General features: G+C 34.0%; 2 protein-coding genes across 4 annotated transcripts in view; one reads left to right on the plus strand and one right to left on the minus strand.

Annotated features, from left to right (window-relative positions):
* Nucleotides 1–11,421, plus strand: part of LOC128213373 (peroxisomal biogenesis factor 3-like) — a 246,858-nt gene extending 235,437 nt beyond the window's left edge. Inside the window, exons 2-14 of one of the 3 annotated variants that reach the window (XM_052919017.1) lie at nt 2,832–2,940; nt 3,868–3,952; nt 4,436–4,482; nt 4,815–4,896; nt 5,435–5,478; nt 5,609–5,751; nt 5,973–6,054; nt 6,931–6,985; nt 7,626–7,779; nt 8,615–8,679; nt 9,568–9,681; nt 10,606–10,702; nt 10,849–11,421. In XM_052919017.1, the coding sequence (XP_052774977.1) occupies nt 2,868–2,940; nt 3,868–3,952; nt 4,436–4,482; nt 4,815–4,896; nt 5,435–5,478; nt 5,609–5,751; nt 5,973–6,054; nt 6,931–6,985; nt 7,626–7,779; nt 8,615–8,679; nt 9,568–9,681; nt 10,606–10,702; nt 10,849–10,947 (1,140 nt within the window). In that variant the 5' untranslated portion in view covers nt 2,832–2,867 and the 3' untranslated portion in view covers nt 10,948–11,421. Of the gene's footprint in view, nt 1–2,801; nt 2,941–3,867; nt 3,953–4,435; nt 4,483–4,814; nt 4,897–5,434; nt 5,479–5,608; nt 5,752–5,972; nt 6,055–6,930; nt 6,986–7,625; nt 7,780–8,614; nt 8,680–9,567; nt 9,682–10,605; nt 10,703–10,848 lie in introns of those variants that run through there. The other 2 variants (XM_052919016.1, XM_052919019.1) reach the window with 2 other exon arrangements.
* Nucleotides 11,422–11,833: 412 nt separating this feature from the next.
* On the minus strand, nt 11,834–16,307 carry LOC128214511 (uncharacterized). The gene is made up of 2 exons (XM_052921015.1): nt 16,169–16,307; nt 11,834–13,253 (listed from the first exon to the last, which is right to left on the minus strand). Exons 1-2 carry the CDS (start codon nt 16,227–16,229, stop codon nt 12,775–12,777), a joined length of 540 nt encoding a protein of 179 aa, XP_052776975.1. The 5' UTR covers nt 16,230–16,307; the 3' UTR covers nt 11,834–12,774.
* Nucleotides 16,308–16,349: the final 42 nt, after the last annotated feature.

Consider the following 16,349-nt stretch of genomic DNA (forward strand, 5'->3'; position numbering starts at 1 on the left):
TCCCTTCAGCAAAAACAAAGGACCCCGTTGGAAATAAGTGCTTGCACTTCCACGGGTTATCCTTGACCGCAAGGTCTAAAGAAATACTACAACAAGGTTTGATACAGTGTTGGAAAATAACGTTCACGCACACACTGCTTGGAATAAATCATAGTGACGCCATTCCATCCTGACTTTTTAAACGAATGAAAATTAAGAAATAAACAAAAAGTTTCATTGTAAGATTTGTTTCATCTTTAAAACAACAATAGTAAATGGATGACTCGTGTGCCATAAAAGAAATATAACTGGCGGCGCCATAAACATTCTCTGTTAAATTTCATACCGACTGAAAATAAGATTCGATTTGATTTGATTTGATTTATTCTCACCTTCGGTGAAAACATAGACCCTGAGTCGTCTTTTGGGATCATCATCTGCACCATGCAGGTAGCATGCATACTTGCCATTCTTTCTTCTTTCTAATCGTTTTGCAACGTTTTAATGTCGGTAATCGATGCAGGCACTCTTTCGACTATTATCTACAGCTTTACACCTAAAAAACTGAGGAAGGTAAATTTCCACGCCCTCTTTAGTACTGGACGGGGGAAGGAGGGCTGCGGTGGAGTCAACCCATAATACCGCCAATGTATGCGGGTATAGGTTGTGCAGTAAACAGGGACATAAACGGTAAAATACGTTAAGCACCACGTGACGATGATTATTTATTCATTTATATATCGGATCTGCCACGAGTCGGGGCATATGATGACTAGTGTCTCACATTTTTTTCCAGTAAAAACTTACAAAAAATACCTTATGTTTCACCTGGGCTGACATCCAGAAAGAATCACTACAAGTTTAACAACATTGGTTTTGTTGTAAATGTTGCCTGATATTTGATCTGATTAAATGAAGTCATTTTATTATTATTATTATTATTATTATTATTATTATTATTATTGTATTATTATTTATACGTATACTCTATTTGAACAAAAGTTATATCTTGGCCATTATCTTTTATGTTGTATAAAAATCCGTATTCATCACTTCCGGCCCAGATCAACATTGTTACAGAGTATGCCAATAAATGGGGCTACAAACTTAATGAAACGAAATGTGTCTATCTAGTATTCAAAGAAAGCAGATGCTGTAATGACACTGTACTGATTAACGAAACTGTCCTTCGCTAATCAGAAAGTGCAACTCACGTAGGACTAGTTCTCCATAAATCGTCCAAATGCAGCCTTGCTGTTGAAGCAAGAGCAAGAAAAGGACGAGCTTCAATATTTTCCTTAATGACAATTTGTGATTCGAACTTCGACGTTAACCCTCTAGTTCTATCCGATTTAGTGCAAAAGATTGCTGTTCCATCACTGTTATATGGGGCGGAGTTATGGTCAACTCTTACGCAAATTGACATTCTGAAAATAGAACGCGTCTTAAGGCTAGCAGCGAAAATGTGCCAAAATATGCCCTCACGAACTCGTACTGACATGGCACTGGGGCTTCTTGGCTGGTACCCAATGATACTCCATATTGACAAAAGAAAACTAATGTTCTTCCATAAACTTTGCCGCATGAAAACACATAACTTAACCAAGCAAATATTTGACTATAGACTCAATCTATTCCTGATACGCAATACCATCGGCCAACGAGGTGTAATACCAGATCTCTGCAACATTATCAAGAAGTATGACCTGTTAGAATACCTAACTTTATACAAGGATACCTCGTCTCTCCCGCCCAAATCAGCCTGGAAACGTCTAGTCAATAGCCGTGTGGTTGAATATCACAAACAACAATGGCTTACCCGCATCGCTTGCGATCCGGACTTTGACCGGTTTAAAGTGGTTCATCCTCTTATACGCAGATCCGCTCTTTGGGCCGCCGCCGAATCCTCCGTCGAACTATACGACGCCACAGCGGTTTTTGACGGACACACGTGTCCAGAATCGAACTATTTGCAGACATGGTGAAACAGAGACAGATGACATTCGAGTTCACTATATTGCCATGTGTACAATTTCTTATGAGGCCAGAAACAAACTTCTTAACTGCTATCCCTCATTACGTCCAGCAACAACGCAAGACTTTGTTACGCATCTATTATGTGAACAGACATTACATACATTGGGACATAGTGAAGAAAAAACATACATCAATGACGTATGCAGTTTTGTGGCTGCTTCCCTTTGTGAAATAATTGAGTGACGCAACCATAAGCAACACTAACTAAGCGATTTAACCTAAGGGCATAATTATTTTCGGCCCATTCAAATAACTGTTACTCCGTTATAACTGTAATTGCCATATTTATTTTCTCCTTATACGCTATTCTTTCATATTTATTTATTTATTATTAATGTATCTGTTTCCGTTTGTCTTATAACAATTTCATGCTACCATATATATATAAATATCTTAATAACTAATAAATTGCATTTATTTAATTCTGTATGTATATATAGCCTGTCATGACATGTTTGTATTGATGTATATATTGTATAATTGTGATTGTTTAAAATATTGTATATGTTGAAATCACCCTCGGGTGGAAATAAAGAGAATATAAGATTAAACATGAATGTAACAATAAGTGTGTGATTGCAATGCAAAGGTTGCGCGCTAGTAATCTTCATTATTTTATACCGGATGAGAATCTAATAGTTCTTCAAAAGTATTAAATTATAGCATTATGTTCTTCACAAAATGGAATACAATCGCCAAGAATCAATGGATTCCATCAATCGTTCTGGTTGTTTATAACCTTAAATTGTTTGTACTGTTTCGTGTACATTTTAGACATAATTACCTCCCTTGCACAACTCCTACTAGCAGAATATTTGTACATTTCGTACATTTCTTTATTCGCTTTTGCAATGTTTGGCAGAGTATGGAAGTTTATCAAACGTCACAAAAAGAAGCTTATTTTCACAGGAGTTCTTCTTTACGGTATGTAATGATCTAAAACTGTAGGAACGGCTATGCGCACGATTTCTTTCTATTTAGCTTTCACCGACTAGCACACATGTCATTGGAACTTTCTGTCTTAGTGACATGTGTATATGACATATGTGCGACTATATTGTGTGCTGCAGTACAAATCACAGTTTTTACCCAAATATTCATTATTTAGTGTGCACGAGTAAAGAGTCGATACTGTTTGATGGTCCAAACAAAACTACTCAAATTCTGAACACCTGTTGAAACAAGTGTAACTGTGATCAATGTTTCAGCAATTAGATTAATACAGATAGCCTATTGCCATAGCAAAGAGGTTCCATTTTGTTCCGTTAAGTATTTTTCTAAAAAATTACATGCATTGTTCTTAACTGTCAAAAAGGTCAAAATGTAGCACATGGGGAATGACGTCACAGGGCACGTGCACGTTGAGGCCACTCAGTTATGTTCACTAACCATTAAAATATTTATAAATAAAAATCATGCTTACTATATGTCAGTTGCTTGTTCCAAAAAACATCGGAAAAAATAGAACTTGGTAGCTTTTAAGTGGTAAATAAAGATGCATAATTATTAATCGTAATTTCATTTCGATGAGTTGTCTTTTGTCCCATTATTACCAATCAAGTTTTGCATGCAAGTTTGTTTTCTTTTCTAATCAAACCATTATCACTGGTCTGTTTCTACATCCTTATGTGATTTTTTTATATAGAATGGAGTATTATTTTAGGAAAAAAAATCCACTTTTTAAAAGTGTTTGGGATGTGTGCCCTCCTAGTCTAAAATAATAGACATGTTATACAGGATTCTTCCAATGCCTGAAGGATTTGCCATGTCAAGAATTGTAAAAAATACAAATATACAATTATTTCGACTATGTGCTGTATTGATATTAATTCAATTTTCATCATGATTTAGGCGGACATCACCTGTACCGCTATGTTTCCAATCAACTAAAGGAGTTCCAGGAAAAGGAGACTGCTGATTGCTTAGAGCAAGCACGGTATTGCTAATGATTGATTAATTCATAGTTGTTAGAATAGTTAAGTTTCATGAATGTAGTCCATTTGTTATATTATATATACTTAAATGATGCTACATCGACATGAACATATAGTTTGTAATAAAATATACGTTTCAGCTGTGGTAAATTTTGGGTTTATGACTGGATCATTGATAACTTTTGACAGAGATTGCGTCAATATTTTAAACCCTTGTTAAAGTCAACACCATACTTAAATGCATTGGTGTTAACTTTAAAGTATGAAATATTTTTAAATGTGCTTATAATATTATTTAGATAAATTAAAAGTTGAAAATACTTGAAATGTTAACTTTTACAAAGCTCTGGACAATCAATTTGACATGCCATGTTTTGATACTCATGCCATACTTGAGCTTCACTGCTTCTCTGTGTTCTCTATGTTGAATTGTTCTTGTAAGAACATTCTGAATCAAATGATTACTGACCTTTGACAATTTGCAGGAGACAGCATCACTTTGACAGTAATCAGAGGACTTGCAATATGACAGGTAGGCTTTTGTTTTCATGGTTTTGAATTCAGAATGTCATGGAGTCACAAATATTACATTAACTTTCGAACAGAAATATGAAAATCTGCAAATTGATCTTTTGTCAGCAGTCTATTACTACTGGTTTGCAAATATTTACGCAAAAATTTGCTTATTTCAAGACAAAAAATAAAAAAAAGTTGTAAAAACAGTGAATCTGTGAGACTGCAGCTTTTAAGTTATTGCTGCAAAGAGTCATTCCCTGTTTTCTTTTCAGTTTTCAACCAGTCATGAAGTAAATCTATTTTATAAATTTGTTGAAAAAATACTACAGTTAATGTGGTTATTTTCAGTTCTATCAATGCTTCCAACATTAAGAGAGAAGTTAGTGGCTCTGCTCAATACAGAGAGGATCACAGAACTCTTGAAATCAAAGTAAGTTCCATATTTGTGAGAAGAAGGCCAAATTAATCATATACTTACCTTAAATTTACCAAATGATCATTACAGTTAAATCATTTTTTTATTTACATATATTTACATTCCCCTAGTCCTTTGTATAGATAAAACTTGATATTCATATTGTATTATACGCAAAGAGTTATGATGTCATTGTTTGTTTCAATATTGTGCTCCGATTGGAGTAGTGCGACGTCATTTAACCAATGATATACTACTTAACAAAAATTAGCATTTCTTTCATACAAACGTATGTTCTAGTTACATTTCTGAAAGAACAAGTAGGTACTCAGTAGCAGAAGATACTGCTATATTTTAATTGAAATGAATAATTATTTAAAATGTAAATACAAGTATTGATCACTTTTTTTCTTGCGTTTATGCTGTATGAACGCAGTAGTGCATGCGAGCAAATTCCTGTATTGTAAGCTTATACACACAGTCAAAGTAAAAAATGATAGTAATGTTGTGACTTTAAGATTTTCACTAACATATATTCAACATTTTTTTTCAGTCCACAAAATAAACTTGAACATTGGGAAGATTTGAAGCTGTTAAGTAAGTATGCTGAAGATTTCTAATTCAGTAATTGTAATATTAAAATGTCTTGTATAGTAAATTATGCAAATGTTAGAGAGCTTGTATGTATATGAGTTATTAGCGGACACTTGACAATGGTGTATTTCAGGTATAACACGTGTGATATGTACTGTGTATGCTTGTTGCCTCATGTGTTTGCTGCTGCGGGTTCAACTCAATATCATCGGAGGCTACATGTACGCTGACAATGTCCGGCAACACAAGAACATGGTACAGTATCCATCTCACATGGTGCGAGTATAGTACAGTATTAAGCATGCTATAACTGAAATTACTGATTGAGAAGCATTGTGCTAATATCATTTGATTCCGTTTAACACTTTCTCGGTTTTCAACTTAATGAGAATTTTAATTATTTTTATTAGAGCCATAAATGATAGCAGTACTATGCTTAACATGTATCTTAGCTTTTAAAAATATGTAGTGTAAGTTTTGTATGCTTCTCTGTTTAGAAATCCAACACCATGCTTCCCGTGACCCCGACTGAAGTGCAGGAGAGATATCTGGGATTAGTGAGAGAGTTCTTTGATAAAGGTGAGATACCATAAGTGGAATATTATAAAAGCCACACTGACAGTGTGCTGGATCTTCTGGCAAGAAATAAGTGAACTAAGTATAACGTTACCCCTCTGTTTTTATTATAGCAAAAACACACAAATTGAAACCTCCAATGTATAAGTTACTCTTAAATCACTGAACAAAACAGAACATCTATTTCCAAGAAGGTCATTGACCCACCTGGTCAAATAAGTACATATATACAATTGCTACAAAAAGTGGCACTAACACAATACACACATTTTATGCTAAAAAATATAATAAATACATAATGATGCAGACATGAAGAGGTTTTCTACTAGTTTATATTTTACTATGGTTTCATAAGAATGCTTGACTCACAACAACAGTTTTACCCAGTATTTAATTATAGTCATAAATCTAATTGTTATCAAACTTAATCACTGGTATTCTACGTTGATAAAATCTTTATTGTCTTCTTGACACTGAGTACCAGGGTAGATGTTTGCAAAATTGTAGATGAACTCTTTCAGCTGCATTACCTTAAACAAAACCCAGAACGTCTCCTGCATAGTTAAAAATTCGGGCAATTAGTTTGGTGAATAGATCGAGTCGATGCTTTACTGATAGACAAGTGACTTATTTGTGAATTATTATCTGTATATTTTACACTAATTTTAATCTACATTAATGCTGCAATAATGCATATATCTCCTTTTTGGTATGAAATGAAATGGCAAACTTAACTGTTTGAATGTATATACTGGTATACAACAACGCAGATTATATGTTCAATGTTCATTCCATGTTTATACACTGGTATACCAGTAAGACAGTCTTGTACAATGTTTACTGTTTCAATGTGGTTTATATGTGCTGTGTTCATTCCAGGTTTAGAAAGTTTAGTCCTAAAGGTTAAAGAAGCTGTGTTCAAGGAAACCAAAAGGTACAATGTAATGAAGGGTGTTTAATGACTAAAAATGAGGTAAATAAACATACAAGTATTATACAGAAATGGCCAAGTTGTTGGTGTTTCAGATTCTTGATCAGGGGGGTCTGTGATTAGATCCTCATCCAGAGCTTCATCAATTAAAACAGCAGTGCATTCAGAAAGGCAAGGGTTTACCAAGTGCTAGCAAATTATTTGTTTTTCATCCCTGTTGCATCGCAGCGCATACACTGCAAGCAGGGAACCAAACAGCAAACATTTGCCGCAAATATGTTTCCTGAATGCATGGCTGGTTACCACCAAGGAAAATTATTCTTAATCATGTGTCGCATACCTAGCAAGTTTTCATTCATTGACTTGTTCATCATTGTGATGTAAAATGAATGCTTCCTGACTTTATAATGAAGACACTGACTTCTTACAGTAAGGAAATGTGAGTTTACTGAGTGAGAATGAAACTTCTATTGTGGCATTATGTTATATCAATTAACACAATACATAGTCGTATTGTTGATAATCATTGGCATGTATTTTGTACAGTTGTGCTAAAAAAAATGAAAGACGAAGGGGATTTAATACAGAATGATTTCTTTGATTAATTTCACTCAGTGGCCTTATTTTCCACCATTCTTTCCAGTATGTCATTAAAAGAAAAGTTATCACTTGGTAACCTGGAGACTATGCTGAAGGACATTAGAGGGCGCGTGGAGAATGGCCATGAGCGGGAACACCACTTACCGGCCACCGCAACCCTCACTGACCTTCTCATATGCTGGAACACAGACATTCAGGTACACCAAACATACGCTACCTGCTTTAAATTAATTAAATTTATCTTGTTTGTAATTACAGCTTTAAGCTCACAAGTCTGTTTAATTCTTGGGGCTATTCCATTTAAACATATTATCCCCGGAGGGAAGGCATTTTTAAAATATACCCCCCCCCCCCCCCACAGAAGCAAATTTACTCTTTCAGGGTTCAAATTGGCTAAAAAAGACACCTACTCATATACTATGTAAATAATTGCCTTCCCTCCGTGGGTTATATGTTTTACTGGAATAGCCCTTGGCAGAAACTTGGATTGTTGTCTGTTTTGGGAAGCTAAGGGTATGAACCTCTGGTAGGGCTTATACACTCCAGCAGTTGGTAAGGAGACAAGCACCTATCCAAAGTCTGCTCCACTGCTTTATGTTGGGTTTAAAATCAACCACTGTCTAAATTTTCAGATACTCCTACACTCATGTGAGAGTCAAATTGTTTCACAAACTATCACAAACAAAGAAATAAATGACAGTTTAAATAACTCTTAATTGCTTTTTGTTACCAAACTATCAGATAGGGAGATCATCGAATTAAAGATAACCTTGTTCACAGGCATGTTATGCCATTCTCATAAACAAATATTTTAAATGGATATGTTTGAAGAATTGGGTATTCACTGCATCATTAAGGATAAACCCACCTCTGTGCAGGGTGATCCACTTTGACATCCTATAATACTTATTTCTAAAGAAGATACATAATTTATAATAAAGTGTTGTATCATATTTAAGAGGACAAAACATTATTGGGAAACCAAATATTTTGATTGCCTAAGTGTAAAAACATATTAACTTGTACTTTCAGACATCAAATATAGAAGACGAAACTTACAGTAAACTTCTACAAGAAACCAAAGATATATTGGAAAGGTAGTACACTTTATAAACCTGTCCAGATAATTGAACAGTTATTTTTGGTATTTCTGGTGTTTTCCTGTAGCAAAAAAGGTTAAATTTTCAGGAAAATGATTATTAAGTACACTTTTTATCTGTCAGTACAAATATTATATTAAGGCCAGACCAAAATAAGATTTTGTTTGACAGAATTTTGAAGAAAGAAATTTTAACAAGCAGGCTTTTTTTGTTTTTAAGTAAAAAATCTCCTTTTTTCATTCCATGGGCTCAAGAGCAGCCATTTTCCCAAAATAGTAGATATTTAGAACGAAATATTGGACAACTATATCTTTTTCTTCCTGGTTCTATTGTGAAAAACTTGGTGTTGTCATTGACTTTGTCAACATTTAAAACAATTCACCCTTAGCACAGTTAAAAAAAATGTTGAAGACCTTCAAATGAGACTTGGTACACATGTTGCCAGAGACAATTGGCACATGTCAAACAAGGTGTTTGAATCTGGCCTTAAATAATTATTGAGTTATGCCCCTTGACTGACTAAACAGTCAAGAACCAGGAACAAGCATTGCATTCACTCGACTGCCCTCTTGTATAAGTATACATCTATGTCAGCCTCCTGAAACTGCAACTGACATTGCACCGTTAAGTGCAACATTGTTAAACAATATGGCTTCAAATGTTGTCAGAAGACCTTTTTGACTAATAACTTTTTATTTGACTAATAACTATTTATTTACGGTGAAAAACAGGAGCAGTCGCTCAAATAAATGTGCTTTTTTCTGAAAATGATGCATTAAATCTTTCAAGCAAAACAAACACTTGGTGTGGCTTATCCTAGCGAGAAAATAATTTGCTTCTGCCTCTGACAATATTCTTCCAAAACTTTGCTGCTTTTTTTTCTAGTGGTGATTTTCATGTAGTGTTGGGTTCTGCATTAGATCGAGGATTTTCCAAGCTGCAAGACTACTTTGCTGAGCACTACAAGCCTTTACAGAAAACAGAGTCCACAATACTACAGTATGTTTCTGTTAAGTTTACATAGAAGACAGAGAATTAGATTTTCAAATGATTTAATATATTTTGAGAGAGAGCATTATTGATCGACCAAATTAAGCAAAACATTATTTTGAAAACAAATTTTATTAACAATGTCTTATCTTCAAGGATTTTTGGTCCCTTTATTTGCAAATTCTTAATCGATCAGCAAACAAAACACTTTTTAAATTCCATCAATTTTATGTATGTTTTTTTGCACTGTAACTTACTGATAATAAAATGTTTGCTCTCTCTCTGCAAATATTGAAGCCTACTGTATTTAAAAAAAGTTCACATATTTTCTCATCTTAAAACCTGGCCAATATTGACCGAGATTGCCTACTATGTTGTAAAACGTGTCTAAAATCTCTCTCAGCAAAACCAGGTACTATTTCCTTGCAGAAATCTAGGCAGGATTTTTTTCTTTTGTTAAAATATTGTTCAGTATCTACCGCATAACAAAACCATTTTTTCTACCTTTCTGTATGTGCTAAATATATGACAGAGAACAATATATGCAGTATGTTTTCATATGTCTGTAGTGTAAACTCAAAGTTGAAAAATTACCATGTGAAACAAATAAAAACATCACTGAAATTACCGGTATATTAATGCTTCTGCATTAAAACAGCACTACAGATGCCCGTTGTGGTAGTTTTTTACAAAGACTGCCCTGGTTTTCACAAGAGTAAATTTTGTGAATACAGGTAATTAAGTTATAAGCTTGCACTCTAAATATTGAGCCAATGTTGAAAGAATTTTGGGCGACCAAGCAATGGCACTAAGTTCTACAGAATAAGAAGCTCATTTATGGGCGAAGTAAATATTCTTAAGTTACATCTAAGAGGCCTGCAGCTTGCAGGTGTGACACTACAATAATAAAGCTATATTATCTGTATATTCCAGTTTGCATGAAGTGTCGGTACCTGTGGCGAAACTTATACCATACATTAACAGCCTTCTGTTCAAGCTAGGCAGTGATGCTCCAAACCCACTAGTGCAGGTAAAAGACTATATTTACATTCTTTTTCTTTTATATTGACCTCTCTATTTTTCTTTCTCATGAAAAATCCTTTAAATGTTGTGCGTGAGTGGTACAGTGGTATAAATCAACTCTGTTTCTTTACATATTAACTTTTTTCTTTTTAGGAACTTTTGTTACTTGAGCAGACAAAGACCCTGGCTGCCAACATCTATGAAGCGTTCAGCCAGATCGAGGATACAGAAGACCCGCAGTTCGCTCCTTGAACATGTCAACATCATATATGATGATTACCAGTGTAATATAAAAACTGTGCCCGTGAGGCTGATAAACGGTGGTTGTAATCCATACATACAATAGTGATAAGGATTGCATTATTTTAGGGTTTTAGCTAAAGAGTTATGGAAGGTTGATGCACCCTTTATGGACTAAATATTAGTCTCAAAAATATGTGATTAGAATTATAAATACATACTGCTTTATATACGGTATTTGATGGTTTAAACCTAAAATTCCTTCAATTTTTAACATGCTTGGTGAAGTTCATAAAAGTGTTCACAGCCCATTACGTTTTACCCTTTTCTTCCTTGACACCCTGTCCTTTAAAAACCTAGCTAACATTCTAATTATTTTGACTTTTAAAGGATTTTGTATCAAATATGAGAAAAATATTTGTAGTTACTGACTGACTGAAACATGTTCTTCATGACTTAGAACTTTAATAAATTATTAAAATTGAACAGTTTTCATTTTATGTAACCTGCCTAGCAAGAGTGACAACCATATTTCGGGATCGCTATCTAAAGCAGCATTTTCCATTATCAGTCACTCAAAAACCATGATTATATTCACGTATATATGATAGTATCATGCTTTAGAGGATTTTTAATGACTGAGCACAAATGTTCACCACATTAGGACAATGTGTAGTACTCCAGAACTTAATCTCTAATAAAACTTGTTATGAACAAAATGTTATCATCACTTTTTGCTGCATGGGACTTTGTGAAGCTAGTAACATTATCATTATGAAGCCTTTAGGCAGAGGAGTAGTTGACATAAAATTGAATCATTTTGCTCAAAAGGTTAATGCCAGAGGTACCATGTGGTATATCATACCTCATATAATATGATAAACAAATAATATTTCATTGTTTATTTGTACAAAATTTATATCACAACACAATATTTTAATCACCTCTCAGAACATTTCTGAACAAATATAAGTTTACACTTAGAATATGTATAAATCATATGGCCCATAGAAGCCCCCTGAAGCTGAGAGACAGCTGTTACGTTACCACACTAAATTCACATGCCCTGGTTGATTTCTGAACAAATATAAGTTCATACTTAGAATATGTATCAATCATATGGCCCATTAAAGCCCCCTGAAGCTGAGAGACACCTATGAGGTTACCACAAACCAAATTGATATGCCCTGATTGAGAATCCATCCCATGAAGCATTGAGAGTGAGTGTGCTAAAAATTGCACTAACCTGACATCCGTGTCATTAAAACATAAAATCAAGAAAAAAAACTTTAATATTTAAAAAAACAAATCTTCATAATGTACAACCTATCATTCTTAGAGTTTACTAGTTATGTAACTAGTATTTATGATTGAAAAAAAAATATGCTCAACAACAAAAAATTGTATGAACATAATATTTTCAAAAAAAATTCAAACAAAAATGGTATTCGGAAATGAATAACATTTTATATTACAATTTTAACAAATGAGAAATTACTTTCATATGTTGTTAAACCATGTTCCAAAGCAATCATAATTTTTAATATTGTATATATTTACGAACTTGCATACTTTGTATATTTCTTTCAGTAGACCATTAATGTCAAGCAATCAGCAATTATTATTAGTAGCAATTTATGCTTTCTATTCTTAGAATTAATACATATATTTTTGTGTTATAGTTTTAGTTAAAAGATTTTAAAACAACAAAACAAAGGGTTTAAACAATAAGCACCAATATTTACAATTGAACACAACTGATGGAAATTTATACATTACACTCATATTTACACAAATAATAAAAACCTTGAATATCCATATGATATAAATGAGACATTTTCACTGCATGTCTAACTGCATATTGACCAATGTTTTAAACAACCTTGATCCACAATGCATCACATCAATTGGCTCTCCAACTATCTGGAACCCACATTTCTGGAAAAATGTTACTGCATCTTGTGCACTTTGCAGTCTTACAGGCCTACTTTTACAATGATTTTTTACAATTTTCAACCCTTCGTTTAACAAGAGTGTTCCAAAACCCTGGCATTGAAAATCTCTATGGACAAATAGGAATGAGATCTGGGGATAATACTCAGAGTCAAACATTGCTTCTGGACTCTCCATCGAAAGGTCAGCAAGGGAGAAAGACATCTGTCCAGTCTGGAAAGTTTTCATGTGCTGTTTTGTGTATGAAAAGATAACCTGGTTCTTTTCAGGAACATCAAACACCTCCCCAGACACCTGGCGGGCAAAATGACGGAATTTGGATCGGTTTTTGTTGACATTCCCCTCTAGCTTAATACATGTAGGGCCTAAAAAACACAAAACTTTTCTTTACACACATCTAGATAATAAAATGCTAACTGCATTCTTACATTATGGCCCACGACATATGAGAGAATTCAACCTCCTGTGCTTCAGTACTTCAGCTCAAGATTTTCTTATCTGACCACAGTCATGTCTCAATTGGCATTCATTTTTTTGGATTGTTTCGTGTGTTTTCGTTATTTCCACCAGGAAATATTTATATTTCAAATAACAAACTGATTGAAGCAATGGATTAGTAGAAAAGTGGCAAGATTATCCAACTGAGCACTTCTAAGAAAGATGGTAATCATTTCTATCTAATTAAAAACTTTTTTTCTCTTATTTTTATCAATTACTGTACAACTTCAATTTTGTTCTGTTTCTTTTTTATCATCAGTTCATACACCAGTCAATTGTATTAAACCACAGCCCCCCAGGTCCAGGGAATAGAGGGGACTCTGACTTTTGGTCCAGTCAACCCCGGGTATAGCCACAATAATGCGTGTAAGGAACTTTTTTAACATTTGGATATTCATTTGTTCCCTAAATACCACAAGTTGACTGATTCATACCAATGCAGGGTTCTCAATAACTTTTCAGTGAACAGGCCGTTTATAAAAAGTAACAGGCCCAAATTGGGAAGGGGTCCGGGCGTCCTCCCCCGGAATTTTTTTTATGTGAGCGTGTCATTTCCTGCATTCTGGGGTTATTTGAATGCCTTTTAAATCACCCCTTTCAAGTGCAATTTTATAAGTAATATCCCCTAAATATGCAGATACAAGTACTGCAGAGCAATAGTTGTATCAGGATCTATATATATCATAATGCAATTATATTTATTTACCAAATTTCAACAACAAAATATCCATTTGAAAATTGTATTTTCAACACCATATACAGTGTATTAACAAAACTACAATGCAATTGTACTGTGAAAATACATAAGGCACATTGAATTAATAAGAACAGTATTCATTACGCTTAACCCTATTATTAACACATGTCACTGTCCTCATCTGATGAACTGGACGAGTAGTAGTCCCCCTCCCCCTCAACAAGTATCTCCTTGAGGACTGCCCGAATTTCCTCCCTACAAGGTGTGACTGTGTCCACCCAGGAGTCTCAGTCTGGCCACCAACACTTTGAGAAGCAGTCTTACTAGACTCGGTATTGGCACTGCAAGGAGTGTTATCACCATATCCAGCAGCTGGACCAGTCTGGTCATTGTGAGATGTTGTACTGCCTGAAATAATATAAAAACGCAGGAAATGGCACATTTTACATTTCATTAATACCACTTTAACTTGGTACTGACATGACAGTTTTAAAATGTCAGTAAAATTTACATCAATGTCTCTTAAAATAAAAAAGGAAACAATTCACTTTCAATAAAAAATTAGTCAATGATTAGCTTGCTGCAAATGCAACTGAAATCAAAAGTACACTATCTTTTTTACATTTTTTTGTTTTGTTCAAAACACTTGCAATCAAAATGTTTTCTTATAAATGGGACACACTGTCTAATTTTGACATCATGTAGTTGCAAATTTGTATTAAAATTGAAGTTTAAGCAAAAATTTAAAAATTTACCTTACCCAACCCACTTTATATTTGGTGAGTCTTTAATATTGCTACGATTTTTTCATACAGAATAATGATAATGATAATAGAGTAAACTTACCTCCTTATCAAATCTTAGTAATAATGCATCTTGTACGGAATAAACAACGATCAAAACTTCAAACAAAATAAACGGTGGAAATCGAACGTGAAACAATAAACAGAACAAGAAATTCATAAATGCAACTGTTTTATTTCATTTTTATCTTATACTCACTCGACACAGGGTGAAAGAAATCGTGTATTTTTCTTTTCTTCATTATAACTAGATTGAGACGCTTGCTTCCAAGCGTTTTATCAATCGTCTATCTACACGGACTAGTGAAGTTTATTAAACGGCGCCGTAAAGAAATATGCGGGACCGGGCGAACGCTAATCAAGTCGTCGTATTTAAAAGGCAATAACTTTTTTATTCGTTGACGGATTTTAAAAATTTAAATTGTAAACGATTTGGGAACTTTTAATTTTTGTTACTAGGCGATTTTGAACCGGCCCAAATGCCATTTGAACCAGTCATTTTGGCCGGCGGCCGGTTCTTATTGAGAACCCTGCAATGTAAAATATAATCTTCAACTGCAACTCCACAATGTTTATCACTGCATTGTTAAATAAAAACACAAAAGTTAAACATAAATTATTTTTAGCCAATACCTTTCTCTTATTACACTTAAGTGTTTTATGAAACACAAATTCAGATTGATCTGTCAACAAAGCATCACCATTTTTTAACTATCTAGCAGTTTCCCGTTATCTTTCCACACAATATAATTAGCGCTGGGATCTGTCATTCTTGGCTAGGAAAACAACAAGTGGGAAATAGACGCATAGAGTTGCCAAAAAAAAATTGTCAAAGACTGTTTATATGGACTACCCCCACAGTGGCTTGATGACAAAGGCTAATTAAAGTCACAATAAATAATTTCGACTAGCCAAAATTATATATTTTATACATACTTGAACATGTATATCATCAATATAATACATTGCCATAAACATAAAATGAGATTTGACAAAATTCAAAAATACCCTAAACTGTAATATGACAGTATAGGGTATTTTTTTTAATTTTGTCATTGTGGGTGGGGGGGGGGGGCGTGGTAACAATTGACTGGTGCATTACAGTGTACCTCACTGTTGCGCCTGAAGTTTTGAGTACTTCAAATGCTCTAAGTTATGATCTTAAATATTGCATTAAAATTATAATTTCAAACACCATTGCCTAAAAGCATTTCCTAAGCTTCAAAATAAGTAAAACATAGCACTTTTTGGCATTTGAGGTGTTCATTAAAGACGTATTTACCTGAGTTAAACAGAACTTTCGCGGCCATTTCTTCTGTTCGAACGTCAATTTGTTTGTTCATCGCAACCGCGAAATTACATGACCTGACATTTTAGACAACATCCTGTGTACCTTTTGGTTCCACTCCCAAAACATTACATTTGGCCCAATGTGTCTCTCTAGAAACGAATGTAAATACTCA

This window comes from Mya arenaria, chromosome 13 (assembly GCF_026914265.1).
Source record: "Mya arenaria isolate MELC-2E11 chromosome 13, ASM2691426v1".
In the NCBI taxonomy this organism is placed as follows: Eukaryota; Metazoa; Mollusca; class Bivalvia; order Myida; family Myidae; genus Mya; species Mya arenaria.